Here is a 23,996-nt window from a genome sequence, read left to right as displayed (position 1 = left end):
CTGACAGCGGGGCCACAGTGGAAGCACAAGGCAGAGGAGGAGGAGGAGGAGGTCGCCAACGCAACCAGGGCACCGCCAGCACCTCAGAAGGCAGGGTTAGCATGGCCGAAATGTGGAAAAGCTTTGTCAGCACGCCACAACAAACAGCAGCACCAGCAGCTCAGATGGAACGTCTTAGCAGGAGGCAGCATTTTACCAACATGGTGGAGCAGTATGTGTGCACACGCCTACATGTAGTGAATGACGGGTCTGCCCCCTTCAACTTCTGGGTCTCCAAATTGGGCACATGGCCTGAGCTTGCCCTTTACGCCTTGGAGGTGCTGGCGTGCCCTGCAGCCAGTGTATTATCTGAACGGGTATTTAGCACGGCTGGGGGCGTTATAACAGACAAGCGCAGCCGCCTGTCCAGAGACAATGTGGACAAGCTCACGTTCATTAAAATGAACCAGGCATGGATCCCACGGGACTTTTCCGTACCTTATGCAGAATAGCAATGGATACCGACCTTACCCACCCATTGTTCCATTTTTGCTCTTTCTCACTCTTTTGGGGTGTACCCTCATTTAAAATTTTTGAAAAGAAGCAGTGTTGGCTACCTCGTCCTCCTCCTCAGGGCCAGATTAATGTAGGGGCTATTGGAGCTGCAGCTCCAGGCCCCTACCTTTTATATAGGCCCCGGGTTGGCCATATTCACTGTTACCGCTCTTCTGTCACTTGTAAACACAGAAGTCTGGCTTCTATGCTCGCTTCCCCAGGCAGCACCCTCAGAACCTCCCCACACAGCGTGAAGGCCGGACAAGGAGGGACAGTTGGCGATGCATGGATGTGTTTATGGGCTTCAGAGACAGCATCCCATGTTGAATTAGGCATGCATGGCTGCACCCTTCCTCCTCTGGGTGCATGGCAAGGCACGGCCCTTAAGGCCCTTCAAAATCCTCAGCACCAAGCCCATGATGCTGTTAATCCGGCCCTGGTCCTCCTCCACCGCCGCTTCCACCTACACCGCCCATAGGTGTGCGCAGCCTATTGCATTAAGGTGTGCACCCCAAAGTTGAAATACACATGCATGTGTTTGCCAGCAGGGAGAGTAATGTATCGGGGCCATGTACCTGTAGGCAAGGAGAAATAGAGCAGAGCAGGTCCCAGGGAGATCTTTCCCATCTCCTCACTGGCAATGCTATGTGCCCTAGGTGATTAGGGTGTGCCCAGGCACACCCAGCACACCCTGTGCGCACGCCTATGTCACCGCCACATCCACCACCACCTCAACCTCCCTCCTACTCCATATGGGCCTCGTCCTTCAGAGATGAAGAAGAACATTGTTTTATTTTTCTGTTTTTTTTTGTTGTTTTAAGTTATTTCCCTATCCACATTTGTTTGCAGAGCACTTGCCATGCTCTTAATTACGTTTTGCTGCCATTTGCAGCACTCTAGCCCTTTCCTTTGGTGTTTTAGAGCCATTTTAGTGCCTTAAAGTTCGGGTCCCCATTGACTTCAATGGGGTTCGGTGTCCGGGAAAAGTTCGGTAAAAGTCCGGGACACGGACCCGGACTTTTTTTTAAAGTTCGGCCGAACCCGTCGAACACGGACATCTAGGTGTCCGCTCAACCCTACCCACCATCCTACGTCCGTGCTGTCACAAACCAAAGCTTAAAAAGGGAAAAGTCGCTCTCTCCTTGGGTTCCTGTCTAGCTGAGTCGGGGCTTTCACAGCTCCAGTACAGGTGGGCAGAGCAGGAAGAGATCTTCACAGGACAGCCCCGATTACTGCTTCCTGCCCAGCACACACAAGCTCTTCCCTGGGCAAAATGAAGATCCAAGAGGATTGATGGCAGACTGCATCTTCTACAAGAGTGCCAACCTTCTCTGCCTTCTGTACTATAAACCTGCCCTGCACCTTGCAGGCAAGATTTACCGAAAGAAAAGTAACATTCTCGAATAGGTTAGGAATTATTGGGACTTCGGAGGTGCTACATGGATGTATTCAACATACACATTATATCTTATTAAACTCATTTTTTTTAAAAGTGGGCATAAACTTCCATCTCTGACTTTCATCTATAGGAAATCCTATAAAAAAGGCTTATCTATAGGTAGTGTAAATATCTCCTAAACCTGCACCGTTTAGGAGATATTTACTTTACATGCAGCTGATGACGTCTCTAAAGAAACATAGAAACATAGAAACATAGAATGTGTCGGCAGATAAGAACCATTTGGCCCATCTAGTCTGCCCAATATAAAGGAACAGCCAGCCGTAAATGGTGGCTCCTTCGCGCATGGGCGGGAGTGACGTCATCGTGGCTCTGGCGAGTCACACAGCTGGAGTTCGCGAACCTGGAGGAAAGACCGGGTGAGGATGGGGAGCACCTGCAGCGGTGACATCGCGGTGCTGGAAGGCTTTGTTTTAAGGTTAGTCTAGCAGTCTCCGCTCTAATTCATACCAAAGCTCTGTCTCAACACTTGAAAAAATGATAAGGTGAAATGTGAAAAAAAAAAAAAAATAGGAAACCATTTGTCAACAAACCATTCCCTCCATGAAAGATATACTTGGCTGGACCCCCACCTTCAACATTCTCAGGAAGCAGGAATGATGCTCAGTGCCTCCACACAACCTGCCTTAACTGCTTGAAATCCACGCTGCACGCATTTGCTGGCTGCTTAAATGGGTCACGGTCAGTGGGTGCTACGCCTGCTAAAGCAACAGGGCACTGTGTATAATTGCAGCTGCAATATGTGAACATGCCCAGCCGTTGCCTCTACAGCTAAGAGGTGGTAGTGTTTGAGGGTGGTAAAAGCATGGCTCAACAGCAGGGTTTTAATGCTCCCCAACCGCTAGTGTGAACAATTAAATGTATTATTAAATTTAAAAAATGTTAGTCACTTTTTTTTTACATTGGTAAGTGTGTCATTAAAACATGTTTTACTACATTTTAAAATATTTGTGTATGTGTGATGAGGCATGGATGAGCACTGATGTATCATGGATGAGGCATGGATAAGCACTGGTGTGGCATGGATGGGAAGGGTTGAGCATGAATGAAGCATGGATGGGCACAGATGAGGGATGAATAATGCATTGTTGGGCATGAATGGGCACGGATGAGGCACGAATGAGGCATGGATGAGCATAAATGAGGCATGGATGAGCATGAATGAGGCATAGATGTTCACAGATTTGCGTTGTGGGCACTTTAGATCCAGCCCACAAGTGTGCTGCACCAGTTCCCTCCTCTCCTAACACTGTAACGATCGGCACGAGGAGAGGGCAGGAACTGAACTGGACATGTGCCTGTTTGTTGACAAGTGATTGCTCCGTCATTGGTTGGAGTGATCATGTGGTAAAGGGCCGCTTTCATTGGCCCTTTACCACAAAGCTTGATCACAGACACTTCCATGTGCGCACCCCAGGGGGCGCGTGAGAAACGCGAAATTGGGAGGATGTCATAGTACGCCCTCCCAGAGCTAGCTGACCGTGCTGTAGTTGTGCTTCAGCTTTGGCCTGGTCGGCAAGTGGTTAAATAACAAACCTGTTATATGTACCTGCTCTGTGCAGTGGTTTTGCACAGAGCAGGCCTCATCCTCCTCTTTTCGGGTCCCCCCGCCGGCGCTCCTGGCTCCTTCCCATTGAGCAGTGCCCCCAGAGAAAGCCACTTACCCTGCTATGTGCTCGCTCCTGTGCCGCTGTTCTATTCTCACACATGTTGGAGCACAAAGGTTCAACACAGAAAAAAAACAAAACTTGGTCATGTGCTCTGGTTGAAACAACACCACACTATGCACCCCTGACAAAGCACTGACGGGGTGAAATATGTTGGGTTGAGGGTTTTTTTTTTTTTTTTCTTTGTTTGAACACTTTATAACATGGGTACACATTTACTGGGGTACGTGGGATAAATGTTCAGAAGGTTCAAGGGAGAGCCAGATGGAGGAAGTCTTGGTATAGTATAGTGGTGTTACCTGGCTGGACACATACTGTATATACAAACGAATAGGACAGGGTATGCCTCTAGAATCCATAATGAAACAACATAGTCCAAAATGAAAGTTCATCTGGAGAAAAGCAACACTGGAAGGCAGCTCCTTAAAGACATGAAGGAATCTCTGCAGCAACAAGAAAATAACGAACAAGGGTGCCACTATGGGTGCAGCATTAAAAACATAAGGATATTTATTAAAACAGCACAACTGGCAACTCACATTAGTAAAGGCGAAAAGCACTTAGTAACAGATCGGCCTAGGACATTTAGGGAAAACCGCTGCTCCAGACTGAAAGCAAAGCTGGCAAACTCTGCTGGGAGTCTGGAAGCCGACAGCTTGGCAGGTTTTGGTTTGGAATGGTGGTTCGTCCTGGATGGCCCAGGCTAGACTGATCTGTTAGGATTTACTAAGCATTTTTCTCGTTCACTAATGTGATCTTCCAAGATCTTCCAATTGTGCTGTTTTAATAAATAAATGATGCTCCCAGAATCGCTACCCTGTTTGTTTGTTTTTTTACTCATTACCAGGCTGAAGTCTTGGGCTTAGGCAGTCAAGCCCTTCTGTAGCCAGTGCTTACGAAAGGCTTAGGACTTTAAACCTGTAACATAGTCTATAGTACATACAGTATTCATGGGCGTCCGCAGAACTTTTTTCATGCTGGGGGGCATCATTTTAAGGTCACCCATGCTCCACCCCTTTTCAACAATGTCATGAAGGGGAGGGGCTTAGTCATTATACTCATTTTGAGCATTTATTTTTTAAAGCATTTGTTAACCTAAAAAAAATGATCCTATTCCCTTAAAGCATGTTATACAGCACAGTGCTTTGCTGTGTAATTTGGCCCCTTCTATCACCTAAAATATCTGGCTGATCCTGCCTGGCTATGTTCTCCCCTCTGTAAACTGACCACGGTATACCATGGCTGCTGAGCCCTGGCATTGTGGTCAGTTTACGTGCCTCTGTCATCTGTAGCCCTCCTGTCCTCCTCTATCCTCTCTCCCCCCAATCTCCCTGCCTGTCTGCTCCTGGGTCAGTGCCCCCGTCCCCTCCTGCTGCGGTATTTTCATTTAAAGTTTCATATCCTGTCTACAGTCTGTTTAATAATCCTGTGTGCCCCTGTGTTTTTGTAAAAATAAGCCATTCTTTCCAAGTTTTCAGAGCGCCACTCGCCGCTCACGTGACCGGCTGCCTCTCCCCCTCCCGACAGACATCAGTGAGGAATCCTCGGCCCCCCACTGCAGGCAGCTGTCAGGCGGGGAGAGGAGAGAGCTGACTGGTCACATGAGCGGTGCTGGGCCCTCTGAAAACTGGTAAAGAACGGCTTATTTTTTTTAAAAAAAAGACACACAGGCACACAGGATTATTAAACAGACCAGACAGGATGGTATAAAGTGGCTTAACAACCACTTGAAATGAGAAGTTTAGATTCTGGGGGGGCATTTGCCCCCTCTTGCACCTACCTGCGGATGCCCATGACAATATTACATTTGATATTCTTCCTCATTTAAAAAACATTTCTGTTACAAATGTTTGTTTCTTTTTGCAAGGAAATTGGTAGCATTTTAACCTGCAGCAAATAATTACAATTTGTTTACATCCCATTAGACATCCTTACCCAAAATCCAAATCTCAACATCATTACGGCAGTGCTCTCAAGATTAAATATTTAATCTTAATCATGCCATGCCAAAATCATACAATTATTTAAACTACATTGTTATTTTCCTTTTACTTTATACACTACTGTTTACAATATTATGCAGTATAAACTAAAAGTATTGTAACTTTTGGCATGTAAGGTCAATAACAGATAAAACAAGCACATAGTAGCTGAATCTTTGTAACCTCAGGTAGGGTATTTTAGAAAACCACTAATGAGAGATAAATGAAGGCTACCCTTCAATGCTAGTTCCCTGCCAGTCATATCTTTCATCTCTTTTTTTAGTCACTGGCCTAGAACAAGCCTGCAGAGCAAGGTCAGAGCTCCTTCAATGTTTCAGGCCATTGAGAATGGAGGCACAAAAACAAAGTCTAAACTATTTCAACAACTTTCATTACATACATTTTCAAATATAAGTAACACTACAATAGAGCTAGCAATGCATAATATAGCAATAAATACCCTGAGCACAAGCATGCTTTGGTGGTAGCCCTCTCTCATACAAAAGAGACACACCATGGGCTCAGACTTGCTCAATGGCAGGTGAAAACCTCCAGTGTGCATCTGACCAAATCCAACAAGCAAAGTAAAAATGTCAACCACTGAGATCAATTTATATCAATCAAAAGTAAGATGCACATGGACAGGTATTGTTAAAACAGTTAAGACTTTTTGTTGTTTGTACTTTTATTTTTTTTACTTGTACTTTTGGCCCCTAAGGCAAGCAGGCCTGGTGGTACTAGGTTGCCTCCAGGCTTATACAATTATATATTCTGGCTGTAGCATGTCGCTAGTGGACCCAAAGTAGAAGAGAGTAGATGTACTGTACAGTGATGGGAGAAACAATATGTAAGGCACTCTAGAAGAGTTAGGGCTGGCAACTAGCTGCAGGCATATTAATAGCAAAGGTTAAGGCAGGTGGCAAACAGTAGAACAATTTAGTAATGTAGCAAAGGTCAGGACAGGCAGCAAGCAGTAAGGGTACGCAAGAATGTAGCAGGGGTCAGCAACAAAAACAAGCAAGTCAGGTGCACTTGGTTAGCAGGACTCACAATCACAAGCTCAGAGCCACAGGCTGATGCACTTTAAATAAGGTAGCTCCTGCACCATGGGCCAATCACAAAGCTGGGGACATGTGGCCAGGACCAATTACAAAGCTGGGGACATGGGTCTAGACATTACCCTGTAGCTGGCATGGAATATGGGGCAGTGCAGGGTTGAGAGCAAGTAACTGCTGTGAGGAGCTGGAGGTGCTATTGGAGCAGTGGAGGTGCAGCACTGCATTTATTTGTTACGCAACTGAGATGTAAGCCACTGCTGGGAACAGACAGCGAGGGCAGCCAGCACACAGGTAAGTATGCAGGCTGCCTAACCAAAACAAGGAGAAGAAGCTCCCAAGGCCTTCCTAGGCATAGCTTACTAAAGGCTGAGGACTCTCTCTTAGCTCCCAAGTTATAGTGCTGCTTCCTGTGCTAAGCCAGCATCAAGCACCATCACTGTCACACAGGAGAAAAGGAGAAAAAGGGAAGGTAAGTATAAGCTGCTTCAGGGCAGTGTTAATTTTGCCAGCAAATTTCAATTTAGTCTTAGTCTTAGGACTAAAATGGCATTTTAGTTTTAGTCCCATTTTAGTCTTCTGCAAGTGGTTTAGTTTTAGTCGTATTTAGTTGACTAAAACTCCAGTACATTTTAGTCGACTAAAACGTCCTACATTTTAGTCGACTAAAACGTCCTACGTTTTAGTCGACTATAACTTATTTTAGTCGACTATAACTCATTTTAGTCATCTATAATCGAATGGGTGTAGTTCAATTGTAATTTGTAATGCATTATTTAAGCATTTCTCTACAATTTCCAAACTCATTATATACTACTGCTGGTCCTGGAGTGAAAAATCTAATATGTTATTATTTATGGTATTAAGCTTTGAGCATGCACCAGTGTTAATTTTGGCAGCAAATTTAGATTTAGTCTTAGTTATAGTCTTTTGACTAAAATGCCATTTTAGTTTTAGTCGTATTTTAGTCTTAAGACTAAAATGCCATTTTAGTTTTAGTTGTATTTTAGTCATCTGAATTGTTTTAGTTTTAGTCGTATTTTAGTCGACTAAAATTGATTTAATTTAGTCTACGAAAACGTTTTAGTCGGTTTTAGTCGACGAAATTAACACTGCTTCAGGGGTCTTCAAAGCAATGCACAGGTACAGTTTATGTTTTCAGTTTTTTTAATGCAATGATGACTAAAAAAATGTTTCCACTCCTATATGTTTAGAGTTTACAAAGACTTATAATAGTGGTATATTTAAACAATTTGACCCTGCTTAGGGCCTGGTATTGTCCTGTTCACCATTAACATGTGACTGGATCTATCAAACTCTCCTTTGGTTTTAGCGGTGACCTCTACTCACCAGAATCCTAATTTCCACACATTTACAGAAGCCAATACATATCCAAATGCTGGTTTAATACTGAGGGATTATCTCTGATGTAGAATAAAATGATAGGGGAATCCAGCTGCAAAAGAATAATACATTTGTTATGACCTTGTGGGAGTAGGGAAATCCCAACTGGAGCCACCAAGAGAGTGTTTAGAGCAAGTTGTATTCTAAGGGGGTTAAATAAATGTATTGATGCTTTGTATGCAATGTATATAGGGGTATAGCAATCCAATGTGCCTGTGTGACATTTCTTAAAAGTGGTTGAAAGAAAGAAAAGTGTTTTGCCTGTCTTCACTAACAGTCATTTGTCTTCTCTCGAATTTCTGCCTTAAGGCTCGTATACACTTGATGAAAAGCGGACAAAATAATCTCCGATTTTTCTCCCTCATGCTCAGCGGTCATAACCGTTTTTAGTTGAGAGTGCATAATGTTCACAAAATTTCTCGTCTGATTTTTTTTTTTTTTTTTTGGGACAATTGTTCCTAGACTTCCGGGTGGTCAGCAACTTCAGATCATGCATGGTCTTTCGTATCCGATTTTTCGCGGACGTACTGCTTACACATTAAACGAAAATTGGTCGTCTGGGGAAGGACGATAAAAATGTTGGGGTTTGTCCCTCCGTTTTTTTTCATTGAAAATGTCGGCATCAGCTGCTGAAAGTTGTGTACACACTAGCCGAAAATCATATGATTTTACCTCGGACGGGAATTTTCGGCAGATTTTCTACTAGTGTGTACCCCACTTTAGGGAAATGGTAGCTGCAATCTGATTTGATTGCTTCAGGCAACATATTACTTCTTCTTTACTAATAAATAAGAGGAATGGTTTCCATTTAATGTTTGTTGGGTTTTTTTACTGCATGTTCGTAGATGTGATTTAAATGCAGCATGGTGATTATATCAGTCTATATCTGCTGATAAAGTTCTTTCTAGCTGTTTCAACGGTTGATCTATGAGATAGAGAATTTAGCTACAGTGACTCCATCTAAGCAGGAAGCCCATTCCAGGTCACTGATGCAGTTTGAATAGTAAGTAAAAGCTAAATAATTAATTGGTCTATTGATTTTATTCTTACAGGATTGACAAAGCAATGCTGGCCAGCCTGAAAGTCAAGTAAGTTCTACCTTGGTTTTCTTTCTACTAATTCAATCTGTTTTGTTAATTTGACAGATTACATAAACAATCTGATTTGACATTTTTGTGGTCCTTTAACCGGTTGCCGACCGCCGCACGACTATATACTGCGGCGGTCAGCCCCGGCCAGGCAGAGTGACGTATCGGTACGTCACTCGCCTGTCACTGACTTGCGAGCCTATAGCGAGCGGGCGCGCGCCCGCCGAGGCGCGCGCCCGCCGCGGCTCGTTCACAGGCAAGTCAGTGCGTGTGACCGGCGGACTCGATGTCCGCCGGCCACACTACGATCGCTCCTGTGAAGGGAGAAAGACAGAGCAGCTTGTGTAAACAAGCTGCCTGTCAGTTCTCCCTGTGTAAAAGTAAAGATCTGACCGTTCTACTATGTAGAACGGTTGATCTTTGCTTTTACACCAATAGCAATGTCCCTACACAGTAGAAAGCACGCCCCTAGGACACACTTAACCCCTCCCTTCCCAATAAAGTTAACCCCTTCCCTGCCAGTGTCATTTTTGCAGTAACAGTGCATATGTATAGCACTGATTACTGCAGTAATGTCACTGGTAACCCCAAAAGTGTCAAAAATGTCAGTCAAGGGTCCGATCTGTCCGCCGCAATGTCGCAGTACCGAAAAAAAAATCGCAGATCGCCGCCATTACGCGTTAAAAAAAAAAACACCAAAAATGACAAAAATCTTTCTCTTTGTTAGTAAACGCGATAACTTTTGCGCAAACCAATCAAAATACGCTTTTTGCGATTTTTTTTACCAAACATAGGTAGCATAAAACAAATTGGCCGAAAAATGTTAAAAAATTTTGATTTTTACTTTTTTTTTTGGGGAATTTCATATAAAAAAATGTGAAAAATATTGTTATTTTTGCAAAATTTACGCTCTTTTTTTGTTTATAGCGCGTGATCAAAAAATCGCACAGGTGATCAAATACCACCAAAAGAAAGCTCTGTTTGTGGGAAAAAAAGGACGTCAAATTCGTTTAGGTACAGCGTCGCACGACCGCGCAATTGTCCGTTAAAGTCACGCAGTAAAAAATCGCAAAAAAACCCCTGGTCCTTTAGCAGCCAAATCCTCCGGGGCTTAAGTGGTTAAAAAAACTTTTGTTGAACACAATGATCATATCAGCATATTTCATAATGGTTTCCAATAAATACTATTTAAATGGAGGCAAAAGTTACTAATTCATTAAAAGGAATCTATAATGGTTTCAGGTCAATTTATTTATTTTTATTATTTAAAAATGTTAAACAACTGTCCTATATTTTTTTACTTTATACGCACATTATTTATTTTACAAATAAAAAATGTTATATGAAAAATGAATCCCAGAGCACTGTGGATTATTTAAAGAAGAGGGCAAGCAGTAGCTGCCTGTCTTGAGACTGGCTTGGTCTAACTGCTCTAGGGAAGTTCATTGAGGGATGGGGTTTACTAAAACTGGAGAGTGCAAAATCTGGTGCATCTGAAAATGGTAGCCAATCAGCTTAAAAACTTTCGCTTTTTCATATAAGCTTTGACAATAAAAACTGGAAGCTGATTGGTTTCAATTCAGAGCTGCACCAGATTTTGCACTCTCTGGTGTTTAGTTCATAGAATGGACAAAAATGTGTTCTTAAAATAATCATATACAGTAAACCCCCGCTCCATCGCGGTTCAGTTTTTGCGGTCCCGGTATATTGCGTTTTTTTTTTGTAATGTTATTTTACTATATAAATCATTAAAAATTAAATATTTTTGTGTTTTCCATAGCTCTTGCTATGTCTCTCAGTATCTTTTATGTGTTTAAACACACTTTTAAAACAATAGAAACTCATTTAAAGACCTTAAAATGCTTTTACACGTACAGTGACAGTAAAAAAAAACATGCCTACAATGCATTTTAATAGGGTTTTTCTATTTCGCGGATTTTCACTTTTCGCGGCTGGGTCCGGAACGTAACCCCCGCAATGGAGGGGGGTTTACGGTAATTACATTGTTACAATTTCACTAGATAATGCGTCTTTGTCTGTGTCCATTGTTTGAAAAACTTTTTCTCTTTGTTTTCTAGGCTTTTAGTTATCTGCATTCAGTTAATTATTAAAGAGTATGTAAACTCTAAAAATAATTAGTATTTGCTCCCTTGTAGTCTGTTAAATATACTATTAAAAGTTGACTAAAAGAATAAATATATAAATAATAACAGAGCTTGCTCAAACTTCCAAATACATAAATAGTTTAAACAACTGAATACATGAGGCTGAGGCTAAACGTGCTATAAGAATGCCGCAAAGTGCTAAATGCAGTAATGCTGAGATAAATATATAAATATAAGTGCCAAAAATTGTTTAAATAGATTGAATAAATTCATACAATGATACAGTACTAAAAATTTATAATGCAATACAAAGTGCTCGAAGTGCTGTGAATAAAGTGTTAGATGCAATATTACCGTACTAATACAAATATATATATAAATATATAAAGTGCAAAAAAAAGAAAAAACTGAAGTGAATTCATAAAATGGACAGTCCATATAAATGTCCAGAGAAATGTGCCAGTGTGCTCAAAAACTGTGCTGATTTCCTTAGTGATGGGAGGTGCTCATCAGTGAGAAAGGTGCCACACACTCCCCTTCTGCACCCCTAATCACCAGAAATGAAGACCCTCTCTGGGTCAGATATGGCTTCAAAGGGGAGTAAGGAGTTTTGAATATGAAATCTAGGTAACCTCCAGCAATCACCGCTCACTTCAGTTGAAAATGGTTGTTTCTTAATAGGCTCAGCCCAAATAAATGAAAAGATCCATAGTAAAGTACTGCTAAAATATAATTTAATGTCGCAAGTAGTAGGAAAACTTACAAAGCAAAGGTTAAAGGATTGCAGTGAGGTGAATACAACAAACTTCCTGGAACGCCGTCTCTCCTGCTTTCCACGGAGAGACAGGAAGTGATGTATGCGGTTAAACCAGAAATTACGTCAATGTGTTTCGCCCGCATTCCCGAGCGTCATCAAAGGACATCTTCAGGGAGGTGGGCGAAACGCGTTGATGTAACTTCCGGTTTAACCACCTACATCACTTCCTGTCTTTCCGTGAAATGCATGAAAGATGGTGTTTCAGGAAGTTTGCTGTATTTACCTTACTGCAATCTTTTAACCTTTGTTTTGTAAGTATTCCTGCTACTTGTGACATTAAATTATATTTTAGCAGTACTTCACTATGGATATTTTCATTTATTTGGGCTAAGCCTATTAAGGAACAACTATTTCCAACTGAAGTGAGCAGTGATTGCTGGAGGTTACCTAGATTTCATATCCAAGACTCCTTACTCCCCTTTGAGGCCATATCTGACCCAGAGAGGGTCTTCATTTCTGGTGAGTAGGGGTGCCGAAGGGGAGTGTGGCACCTTTCTCACCGAGAGCACCTTCCATCACTAAGGAAATCAGCACAGTTTTTGAGCACACTGGCACATTTCTCTGGAAATTTATATAGACTGACTACTATATGAATTCACTTGAGTTTTTTTTTTTTTTTTTGACACTACAGTAATCCCCCGCTACATCGCGGTTCAGTGTTTGCGGTCCCGGTAATTCGCGTTTTTTTTTGTAATGTTATTTTACTATATAAATCATTAAAAATGAAAGATTTTTGTGTTTTTCATAGCTCTTGCTCTGTCTCTTAGTATCTTTTATGTGTTTAAATGAGTTTCTATTGTTTTAAAAGTGTGTTTAAAGACCTTAAAATGCTTTTACACGTACAGTGACAGTAAAAAAATCATGCCTACAATGCATTTTAATAGGGTTTTTCTATTTCGCGGAATTTCACTTTTCGCGGCTGGGTCCGGAACGTAACCCCCGCAATGGAGAGGGGTTTACTGTATATATTTATATATACTTGTATTAGTAATATTGCATCTAACACTTTATTCACAGCACTTCGAGCACTTTGTATTGCATTATACATTTTTAGTACTGTATCATTGTATGAATTTATTCAATCTATTTAAACCATTTTTGGCACTTATATTTATATATTTATCTCAGCAATTACTGCATTTAACACTTTACAGCATTCTTATAGCATGTTTAGCCTCATGTATTCAATTGTTTAAACTATTTATGTATTTGGAAGTTTGAGCAAGCGCTGCTAATATTTATATATATTGTTTTAGTCAAATTCCCCTGTTGGGTGAACAGCAGCTGCTCATTGAATTTTTATATATTAATAGTGCGGGTGTTTTATATTACCATACTAATAAAAGTGTTTTGTTATATCTATTAAATAAGTGCAAAAAATGCCTGTTGATAGTGCTAGTCCAGTACTGTTCTACGTCCCATGTGTTATGGGAACAGTGTTATCTCAAATAATGTTATCAACAAGCCTGTTAGAATTGCGTTATGGAGAAAAGGAGAGAAGGAGGTGTTCTGTAGTCCTAATACAAGTCATATCCTAGGGGGGACAAGGCCGCTCCTCCATATATATAGTACATGAGTGTTGTTATCCCAGAACAGAAAGTGTTTAGTTGATGAGAAGATTGGCAGGTGAAGATTTAAAAAAAAAAAAAATTGAATGCATACATCTCATATTAGAACTGGTAAGTGGCAATATAACATAATTGTTTTTAGGTTCAGATACACTTTCAATATGAAAATACTGTTCAATGTTTTCCATGTGAATCGAGGGGCACCTTGCTTTCATAAACACGTCTTGTCTTGGGGTAAAAAGGCTGCTCCTCCATAGGTAAAGTAGAGAGAGTCACCCTCACATAAGAAGTGTGCTTTTGGCAGGATAAGTAGGTGAAAATAAAGAATCAGAAGTCTGGAAAAATGAAATTAATTCAACCAAGACTTCGAAGGACTGGTAAGCTGCAATATATTAAATGTTTGTTCTTGGGATTTGATACACCTCAAAAGATGGTGTGTAGCTGGTTGGCACGCCTTGTATTAATACTGCTCTGTACAATGTGTTCGTGAATAAGACCACAAGACCCTACCAATACTGTATCTTCAAAGAACTAGGAATTGTGTTTCCGATATTTGCTTCTTCTTTGCTCTTGAATTTGTGTTTCTTGATTCCACCAGTCTCTAAAGCATTTCAGCAGCCACAGTAATTGGCATTCATACTTGAAAAATGTACATGATATCATTTAATGTGCACCTGATTTCTGCTGCATGGAAAATAAAAGCTTTTCTCTTGTCCCAGCCGATTAAGACTCCTGCACTGCTCATACAAATTAGATCTTTGTCTGGCAACCAGGCTACTGATTGCAGTAACTATACCAGTTGGCTTGTAGAGCACTTTTAATTCTCAGGATCATTACGGGAAGAATAAGGTGGAAAAAAAAAAGGATGTTTAGGAAGAAAAAATACTTAGACTTTATTAGAAAAACATAGCAAACAGATGAAGGAGGAAGAGAAAATCTTTCCACAGATTTTTTCATTGTATTGGTCATGTCTGTCACGGACAAAATTGCTTTTCTTTTTGTAAATTTGCTCATCACTGCTAAATGATTTATTCATTGTATTAATTCATTTTTTTTCTCCATAAATCAATGTTTTTAGGCTTGATTTCTGAATGAAAAGTAACACTTAAAAAAGTGCACTCCCCGCGCTTAGAACTTTTTTAAATATGGTATTTTTTAAAAAATTTTAAAATTAAAGTGATATTCTGTGAATGTAGCAGCAGCAGTAGTGTAAAATGGTATATAAAAAGAATAGTCCTAATAGGGCTATCTACAGCGCTTGCTAGATATAAATAAATGTGCAAATGTGCAAAGGATATTGTGCAAACAATATATAAATGTGATCCCAATAGGATTATATATATAAATGAATCATATAAACTGTATCCAAAATGTGACATATGAAACATATAACATTAGTAAATATTCATCTCATGATATAAATAAATATGTGAAAGTGAAAAAAATGTCAAATTTTTTGTCATTATTCCTCGCTTCAGGAGGCTGGATAATATAGTAAAGGTGCTTAGTGATATTAATCCACAATCTTAAAGTGACTTGTTGATATAAAGTGAAAGTGCTGGTTTTCTTCTTCCCGTGATATGATTTAAAAGATGGGTGACTTACCGGATAAAATGGGTCTCATATACCGTATGATACCCTTTGAAAACGTCACCAGATGTGACAAAACGCGTCAGCACGTGGACCTCACAGTGTGACGTGCATTGGAACGCAAGCCGGATTTACCTCCGCTCGCCACTCTGCACTTGTATTATACAGTCACGAGAATTTAAAAACCCTTTTGCCGAATATTGCCACTTACTTTATTTGAGACTGTGATATACTTTTATGGGAATAAACCTTTAAAAACAATATCACACCATCTGGAGCCTTTTATCTTCCTTTTTAAACAACAATATATGCTGTCCTATGGAGCAGTGAGGAGGAAAATTACCACCAGCGCAGCCAGGAGGCATTACAAGGGGACCTACCGATAAGCGTGATTGGTCTCAATAGCGTACGGTATATGAGACCCATTTTATCCGGTAAGTCACCCATCTTTTAAATCATATCACAGGAAGAAAACCAGCACTTTCACTTGATTTCTGAATGTTGTTGGTCCTTTCTTCTCTGTGTTCATTAAATCTAAAAAAGCAAAATCAATGAGGACTCCCAAAAAAAGTCTACAATATACATCAAGGTAGCAAAGAGGATTGTTTTGGGGGAAAAAAATCTTTACAAAGATGAAAAAAAGCAAATTCTGTAAGAATGTCCAAGCAAGGTAGGTTTGCTTCAAAGCTCAATCCCCCAGCAGAACATACTCTCCTTTCGGTCATTCCACCACCACTCCAGTACTTTTGGATATGGAAGTGTTTGACTCAAACACCATCCACTCACATGGCTGGTGCTTGGTGGTTGGCCTATCTGCAGCTTTTGATAAAATAGTAGCTGATTATCCTGCAAGGCAGGTCCTTGTTCAAGGACTTCCTGTTATAGGGGGGACAACAGGCCTCTAATTGTGCTCTGCAAATCATAACCTGTTACATGTGCCCTTGCTGGAGACTACAAGTGGACAAATAGGGGTTGATTTACTAAAGGTAAATAGACTGTGCTCTCTGCAAAGTGCAGTTGCTCTAGAGCTTCGTAAATTAGGTAAAGTTTCACTTTGCAAAAAATAACCAATCCAATCGCATGCAAGGAGAAAAAAAAAACAGCATTTTTCCCTTGCACATGTTTAGATGATGGAAGTCAGCAGAGCTTCTACTCATTTACTAAGCTCAGGAGCAAGTGCACTTACAGTGCACAGTCTTTTTACCTTTAGTAAATCAACCCCATAGCGTTTTCTTTTTAACTCTCTCTGCATTTGCACATGTCATTGCTAAAATCTCAGCATGGTGGGAATATGTGGGGGATGTTGTTTCCTATGTACCTATGATTTTCAGTTCCATCTAGTGGCCATAATATTGTATTTTCCTGATTGTGAAATTTCAGGAAGACTCAGCATATGGCCACTAGATAAAGCTGGCAGTCATAGGAAATATTCAGAAAAAAAAACTTTGCAAGTATTACAAACATTTCAAGGATTATTTGTGATGTGTGTGAATGCTGAAATATTCGCTCGGCAATTTTCTCTTATAAATAGACCCTATATAGATCAGACATGCTCCATCATTGTTGCTATCAGGAAACTGGTCCAGAGCAACGGTGTGCAGCTAAAGCTGCAGCACGTGATTAAATCACAAGTGGCTAAAAAAAAAAGCTTGAAGAGATCAACAGAACTGAGATTCAAAAGAGTTAGAATTAGGTGATTTATGGAAAAAAGAAACCCATGGTAGTTGTTTGATAATCAGTGCAAAAAAGGGAATAACATGTGCTGGATCACATACAAAATAAAACCCATCAGTAAATCTGAACTTGTCATATTACACCTAAAATGCAGAACTGACATTAGATCATACGTTTATTATACCAGAGAGAACACCCCTGGAGGCTCAAAAAGTACAACTAGGTAGCCTTCCAGATATATAAAGCAGTGTTTTTCAGGGGTGTGTGTTATACTACAAGAAGTATATCCATTGCTAGGTCAAGTGGGCTCAAGCTTGGGGTGTCCCACCGGGGACCCCAGAGGTTCTCATACTTGAGGGGCAGCCCCGTGTTGGTTTATAGATTTCTCTAATCCAAGCATGTCTTCTGTATTCTTTATGTCTTCTATATTCTACATTGCAACCAGTCTTTTTGGGGATACCCAGCACTAAATGTTGTCCAGTTATGGCCTAGATCCAAGGTGCTTGACCTTCAGCCCTGTTGTGCTTGATCCTAATAGGGATCTCTTCCTTCTGCTGCTTGGTGTGACTGTAGTGTCAGTGCAGAGAAGTACATAAAAAGTGCAATGAGCAGTATGCAGTGCAGGGCAGTAAGAACTGGCAGTGCAGAGCTGTGAAGTGTATTATATGTAGCAGCAGGAAAGTGCAGGGCAGTCAGTGAGCAGTACGAAGTAGTGGAGTAGGGTAGTATGTACTGTCAGGGCAGTCAGTGAGCAGTTTGTAGTGGCAGGGCAGTCAGTGAGCAGTATGTAGTGGCAGGGCAGTCAGTGAGCAGTATGTAGTGGCAGGGCGTCAATGAGAAGTATGTAGTGACAGAGAAGTAAGTGAGCAGTACGAAGTAGGGGAGTAGGGTAGTATGTAGTGACAAGCTAGTCAATGAGCAGATTGTAGTGGCAGGGCAGTCAGTAAGAAGGCTGTAGTGACAGGGCAGTCAGTAAGCTGTATGAGGTGGTAGGGCAGTCAGGGAGCAGTATGTAGTGGTAGGGCAGTCAGGGAGAAGTATTTAGTGGTAGGGCAGTCAGTGAGCAGTATGTAGTGGCAGGGCAGTAAGTGAGCAGTATGTAGTGGCAGGGCAGTCAGGAGGCAGTATGTAGTGGTAGGGCAGTCAGTGAGCAGTATGTAGTGGCAGGGCAGTCAGTGAGCAGTAGGTAGTGGCAGGGCAATCGGTAAACAGTATGTAGAGGCAGGGCAGTTAGTGAGCAGTATGTAGTTGTTGGCCAGTTAGTGAGCAGTATGTAGTTGTAGATCAGTCAGTGAGCAGCTTGTAGTGACAGAGCAGTCAGTCAGTCAGCCACTTTCTGCATAGCTGAAGATAGAAACTTCCCGGGCTGCTATCTCTGCTCCTTCTTTTGCCCCACCGTCAGAATGAATCAGCCAACTGTGCAAGTCAGGGAAGAAGCAGCCAATCCCCTGGCCCCACCACCTTTTGGCTGTCCGGGAGAAGCTGCTGAGCACTCCCTGGCTTCTGGTTACTCTGCACTACTGGGGAGGACAATTTAACTAAAGAGAGGGGAGAGCCACAGGCTGACCTGATGGGGGTCAGTATAAGATGATTGCCTGTGTCCCCTTATTGGCGATCCTGGTTATGGGCACCTCAAGTGTGGGCCAGACTTGTAACCTGTCCAGTCTCTGACCATCAGTTCATCTAATGTGTTAGCAGTCACTGATGGTCATTCTGAGCAATACCTATTCTGAACTTTAAGTGCACCCCATTGGTGATATAAGCGCACCCATTTGGTGATGTAAGCGCACCCCTTTGGTGATATCAAAGGGCCCTCTATACCTTGCAAATTGACAGCCACTGGTTTGGGTACACTTTTATATAAATAACAAATATTGGTGAAACAGTTAATTAATGTCAATGCTGAAGAGAACAGTTTTTGCTATTGCTTGTAGTAATTCTTTTTTTATTTCCTAGGCAAAACAATTATAAAAAATACATGCTGGGATAAAATCTGCAGCATATACTTTACTGTTTTTTCACTCCTATATTTTGTTGCAGTTTAGTAGTTCAAGAAACAGCCCACAGGATAATAAATAAGGGGAAAAAGCATGTAGAATACTCTGGTGAACAAGGGCAAATTTCAGGGGCGTAACTACAGGGGTTGCAGGGGTTGCAATCGCAAACGGGCCCCATGCTCCAGGGGGCCTATGCGGCTCTTCTGTACACCTGGATTGGGGGGGGGGGTAGCATGTAGAGAAACCACTGTCCTCCTTTTTCCTCCTGTAGCTGCAGGAGGAAAATGGAGAAGATTGGTTCCTCTGTATGCTGCCCCCACCACCCCTCCTATCCAGTTCCCTTGTGTTCTGCTTTCTCTGGGCCCCTGTGTGCTCCCCCCCCCCCCACTGTGCTGCCCCCCCCCACCCAATGTGCTCCCTCCCCTCTCCTCCCGGCTGCTGCAGGGGATGTGTCACAATGGAGAACCAGGAAGAGGTCGGTAAATATGTAATTTACCAGCTCCTTCCTTTTCTGAATGGACAGAGTCATAGTCAGTAACATTGTAAAAAAATAAAATAAAATGATAAAAAATAATACCACCAGTGGGTGAACTTCCAGGATCACAAAGGTCACACTTGCGACCGATCCCTGGCATTCCACCACTGTGGGGAGGCCCAAAGATGGCAGGGAGGGGGCCCAATGCAGAACTTGTGAAAGGGTCCGTAATAAAAGAGCCCAACAACGAGAGTAAAGGGCCCCAGGATCAGTGGGAAAAGCCCCAGGCTTGAAGGGAAGGGCCCCGGCCAGGGGTCTGGGTGGCCCTTCATGGTTTCTTGCACTGGGGCCCTGAAGGTTCTAGTTACGCCTCTGGCAAATTTGATATTTTAAAGCTGAGAATCTACATTGGGGTTGATTTACGATTTGCTAAAGACAAATAGACTGTGTACTTGCATGACAGGCCTTCACTCTGTAAAAAATACCCAATCAGGTGCAAGGAAAATGAAAAAAAAAAAAGGAATTTTTGCATGCACATGATTAGATGATAGAAATCAGCAGAGCTAAGCTCCAGGGAAAATGAGTGCAACTGCACTTGCAAAATACACCGTTTATTTCCCTTTTGTAAATCAACCCCACAGTCTTGCAGAAAAAAGGAGGTGTTTCTCTGAATTATCATATTTATCCATTACTAACCATTGTAAGAACATAGTGCCACATAATGCTTTCCTAAAAGACCCAATCAGAAACTCACTAATTACGCCATTCACTAATTGTATCGTTAACTTCACGGATTTTGGACTATGTTGCCAGCATCAAAAATGAGTTTTGGCAGATATATCTAATGCGTTTGGTGCGCATGTAAAAGAAAAACAGATGTTAGTGGAATGCATATACCTAATTAATATCTTCTGTTTCCAGAAATAAAATCCCTGGGCACAACATCAGCAACAACATACCCTTGTATTGGGACCTCCACATTGCAAGGGTTAAATAGAGAAAAAAGAGACTGTAGTGCCTAACCCCCCCCCCCCCCCCCCGCTCCAGCAGACTCCCTCAATCTGTGGGAATAGTCCCCCCTGGCCTCCTCTGTATAATGCTCTTGCCACCACACATACAGTGCAAGGTTATTAACATGCGACTCAAACATCCAGCCGATCCCTACTCTGCAAACTTCCTAGCTGAATTGGGGACTTGGGCAGCAGGAGGGAGATAGAGAAATAAAATAAAAGAGGGTTTGGGACTTTAAATGAGAGGCAGGACAAAGCTGGCAGGGATCTACATTACCATTTATTGGTGTACAAATTGGTAAAGACATATTATGTTACAGGATAAAATAACTCAGTAGAAATAAGAGCTGGTAAGTGGTACCCAAGTCCAGGTTAATAAAAACCCAACATATAAACATTCCATGGAGTATACAAGTAGTAGACACTTAGTATTGAAGTCATAGCATCAATAAGCTTGGACCAAAAATCGCCACTTTATCAGGAGCAAAAAAGTGATGCATATCTGCAAAGAATATAAAAATATTTGTGGGGAAAATACCAACATGGAGAGGGGAGTGCGGGGGGACACAGAACACCCAAAATCCCACACTTACAAACAGCTCAGGTTGTATATGGCATTGGAGGTAAGGCTGAAACGCAGGTATCCCCACCGGAGATGCGATAGATAATGATCAGAGGGGGAGATAGAGAACAGCAGGATCAACCAGGTGTTTTTCAGTATAAAGAAAACAAATCTCATAGTGACTGAGTGAGTATGAACAGCATGTAATACACCATTTGTTGATAGTTTGTTATGACGTGAGTTTAGGCCCCTTTCACATTTGTGAGACCTAAAAGTTGGGTGACTTTGCAGCGATTTTTGCCACGATTTTGACGTGACTTTGACTGAACTTGAAGCAATGCCTGTGTAATCCTGAGGTCTATGGACCTCAAGCCACATCAAAGTCAGACCAAAGTAGTGCAGGGATTACTATGAAGTCGCAAAGATATGAAGGGCACTCATTGGAAATCATGGGGTATGAATTGTCATGAGACTTTGCAGTCCCAAGTCACAGGATAAGTCGCACAATTGTGAAAGGGGCCTTAGTGTGACACTACCACGATTCAAAGTCGCCCCGACTTTGGCGACTTTGAAGTCGCCCGTGCAGCACGACTTCATGGCGGCTTGCAAACGACTTCTCATAATAGAAGTTAATGCAAGTCGATCCGAGTTCGCCCAGAAATAGTGCAGGAACCTTTTTCTAAGTCAGAGTGACTTGAGTCGCTCTGATTAGAACGGTTCCATTGCACAGCATGGAGCGCTAGTTGTCAGGCGACCAAGTCGCCTGACAAGTCGGAGTAGTGTGAACCGGCTCTTAATGTAGCAGCCTATGCCCTGCTGATTTTACTGTGGAGGCTGCTATGGGTTTATTATGACAATACTGCTGAATTTTACCTTCATTTGTGGGGTTTTGGGTAGTGACCAATATTATATAAAGTTTAGGTATGTTTTAAAAAAACGACCTAAATAATCCCATATAGGTTCTTTGCTTTGCCCATTATTTAGATGTTCTCAGAAGTGTTAGAAATCACTGTGAAGCTTTTAAATAGACCGCATCACCAACTTAAAAAACCGCAGTATTTTAAATGCTTGTGTGCATTATTTTTCCTTTCCGTAGTTGTATTTACCGTACTTGCAATGTGCCTTTTAACGTGCTAGAAAAATTGACTTTTCCTAAGCGTTAATTCCCTAGCACAGCTCCTTCCTTCTTCCTTGCATGCCATAGCTTTTCTCCCTTCTGAGAGTGTCTAATTACTGTCTGTGCTGGGCCAGCTCCTCCACCCCTCCCCTCATTTACCTACATATCTTTTTATGCAGCAGTTAGGGGAAGGGCAAACGGGAATAATATAGAGCAGCTTTTCTCAACCCTTTTAACCCAGAGAAACCCTTGAAATAATTTTCTGGTCTTGGAGAACCCCTAATGAAATCAAATCATGGATGACCAGATAGAAGAATGCCCCCCTTGCAGTGGTTGTCAGAATGTCACCTTTATAGGTGGCTAAAAAGATCATTGGTGTCATACAGCTGGCTCTGCCAAGTGGCATTGGCTCTGATATTTGACAGGCTCCATCAAATGGGGGATCAATAATCTGCAGTTCAAGGAACCTCTAGAGAAACATTAGGGAGGAGAATGGCTGCTATAGAGTGTCACTTGAGTGACAGTCTCGGTGCTGTTTACATCTCATCCAAAATGACAGCACTTGGCTACAATCTAAAGCTGAGTATACACACATCGTTTTTTTCATTCAACTAGTGGGTTGAATGAAAAAAACAAAACTACAGATCCCCCTTTCAGCAAAGGGATGTGGATGCAGGGATCTCCCCTGCTACACTATTGTATTCTGACAGTGGGGACTCCCCCCGCTGTGGCTGCATGTGCTGATCAAATGCTGGTTTTCCAGCATGACTGTTTGACAGAAGCTGATCATTAGGTCTGCTTCTGTTGAGCAGACAGCGGTACACACACGCACACTAAAATCCGTCTGGTTCCTCCTGTACCAGACAAATTTAAATACGCATATACTCAGCTTAAAGTGTTACTAATCCCAGGACCCTGCATTCACTATATCTAGTTTCCCACAGTATACAGAACATGGGAATGCAGTTATTTTAGTACAGTAATCCCCCGCTACATCGCGGTTCAGTTTTTGCGGTCCCGGTAATTTGCGTTTTTTTTTGGAATGTTATTTTACTATATAAATCATTAAAAATGAAAGATTTTTGTGTTTTTCATAGCTCTTGCTCTGTCTCTAAGTATCTTTTATGTGTTTAAATGAGTTTCTATTGTTTTAAAAGTGTGTTTAAAGACCTTAAAATGCTTTTACACGTACAGTGACAGTAAAAAAATCATGCCTACAATGCATTTTAATAGGGTTTTCCTATTTCGCGGAATTTCACTTTTCGCGGCTGGGTCCGGAACGTAACCCCCGCAATGGAGGGGGGTTTACTGTAAATATAAACTGCTAAATACCTTTTTTCATCAGCAGAATATAGCAGTCTTGTGATTTTTATCAGTGTCTGGTTAAAGCTTGTTAATGGAGTTTTCATTCTCCTCTGACTGCCCCATGAGGCTGCATGACCCCTGACCTTCTGTCTGGACAGTGCTGATTTGCCCTGTGCTAATCACATGCCCCTCCCAAAAAAAAGAAAACTCTCTTGCAATACACATCAAACTGAGCATGTGCAGAGTGCCTCCAAGGCTTGATTGAGATTGGTGTAGCGGGGTCTTCCATTATACAAGTTCTAAAAGACTGCTGCTTGACATTTGAGAGGAACTCGGCTCCATCTAGTGGCCAAAAGGACACATTGCAGCGGCTATGGAATTTCTTTTGATGTTATTTTCCTTTCAGGAAGTTGAGCAGTCTTCATCGCCCATAGTGCTTTGAGAGTACCAGGGTGCACTGCTGCACCGCACAGCCTTCTGGGGGAAGCTTTATAAAGGAAGGGAGGAGCCAGGCTCACTCTCTTGGGAAAGACACAGTGAGACAAGCAGGATGCCAGTGCTGTGGGCTGATGCTGTATGCTAGGCCG

The 23,996-nt window shown here is 41.9% G+C and overlaps 1 protein-coding gene across 1 annotated transcript in view; it reads left to right on the top strand.

Moving 5' to 3' along the window:
• Positions 1–23,996, top strand: part of RAP1GAP2 (RAP1 GTPase activating protein 2) — a 949,148-nt gene that overhangs the window by 94,848 nt on the left and 830,304 nt on the right. The window contains exon 2 of the mRNA XM_082245390.1: positions 9,154–9,189. Within this exon, the coding sequence (XP_082101516.1) occupies positions 9,154–9,189 (36 nt within the window). The remainder of the gene's footprint in view (positions 1–9,153; positions 9,190–23,996) is intronic.

The sequence above is a fragment of the Pelophylax lessonae genome, assembly GCF_965119305.1.
Source record: "Pelophylax lessonae genome assembly, chromosome: 2".
NCBI lineage: Eukaryota > Metazoa > Chordata > Amphibia > Anura > Ranidae > Pelophylax > Pelophylax lessonae.
Note: the sequence above shows the minus strand (reverse complement) of the source record. Positions and strands in the feature narration are given on the sequence as shown.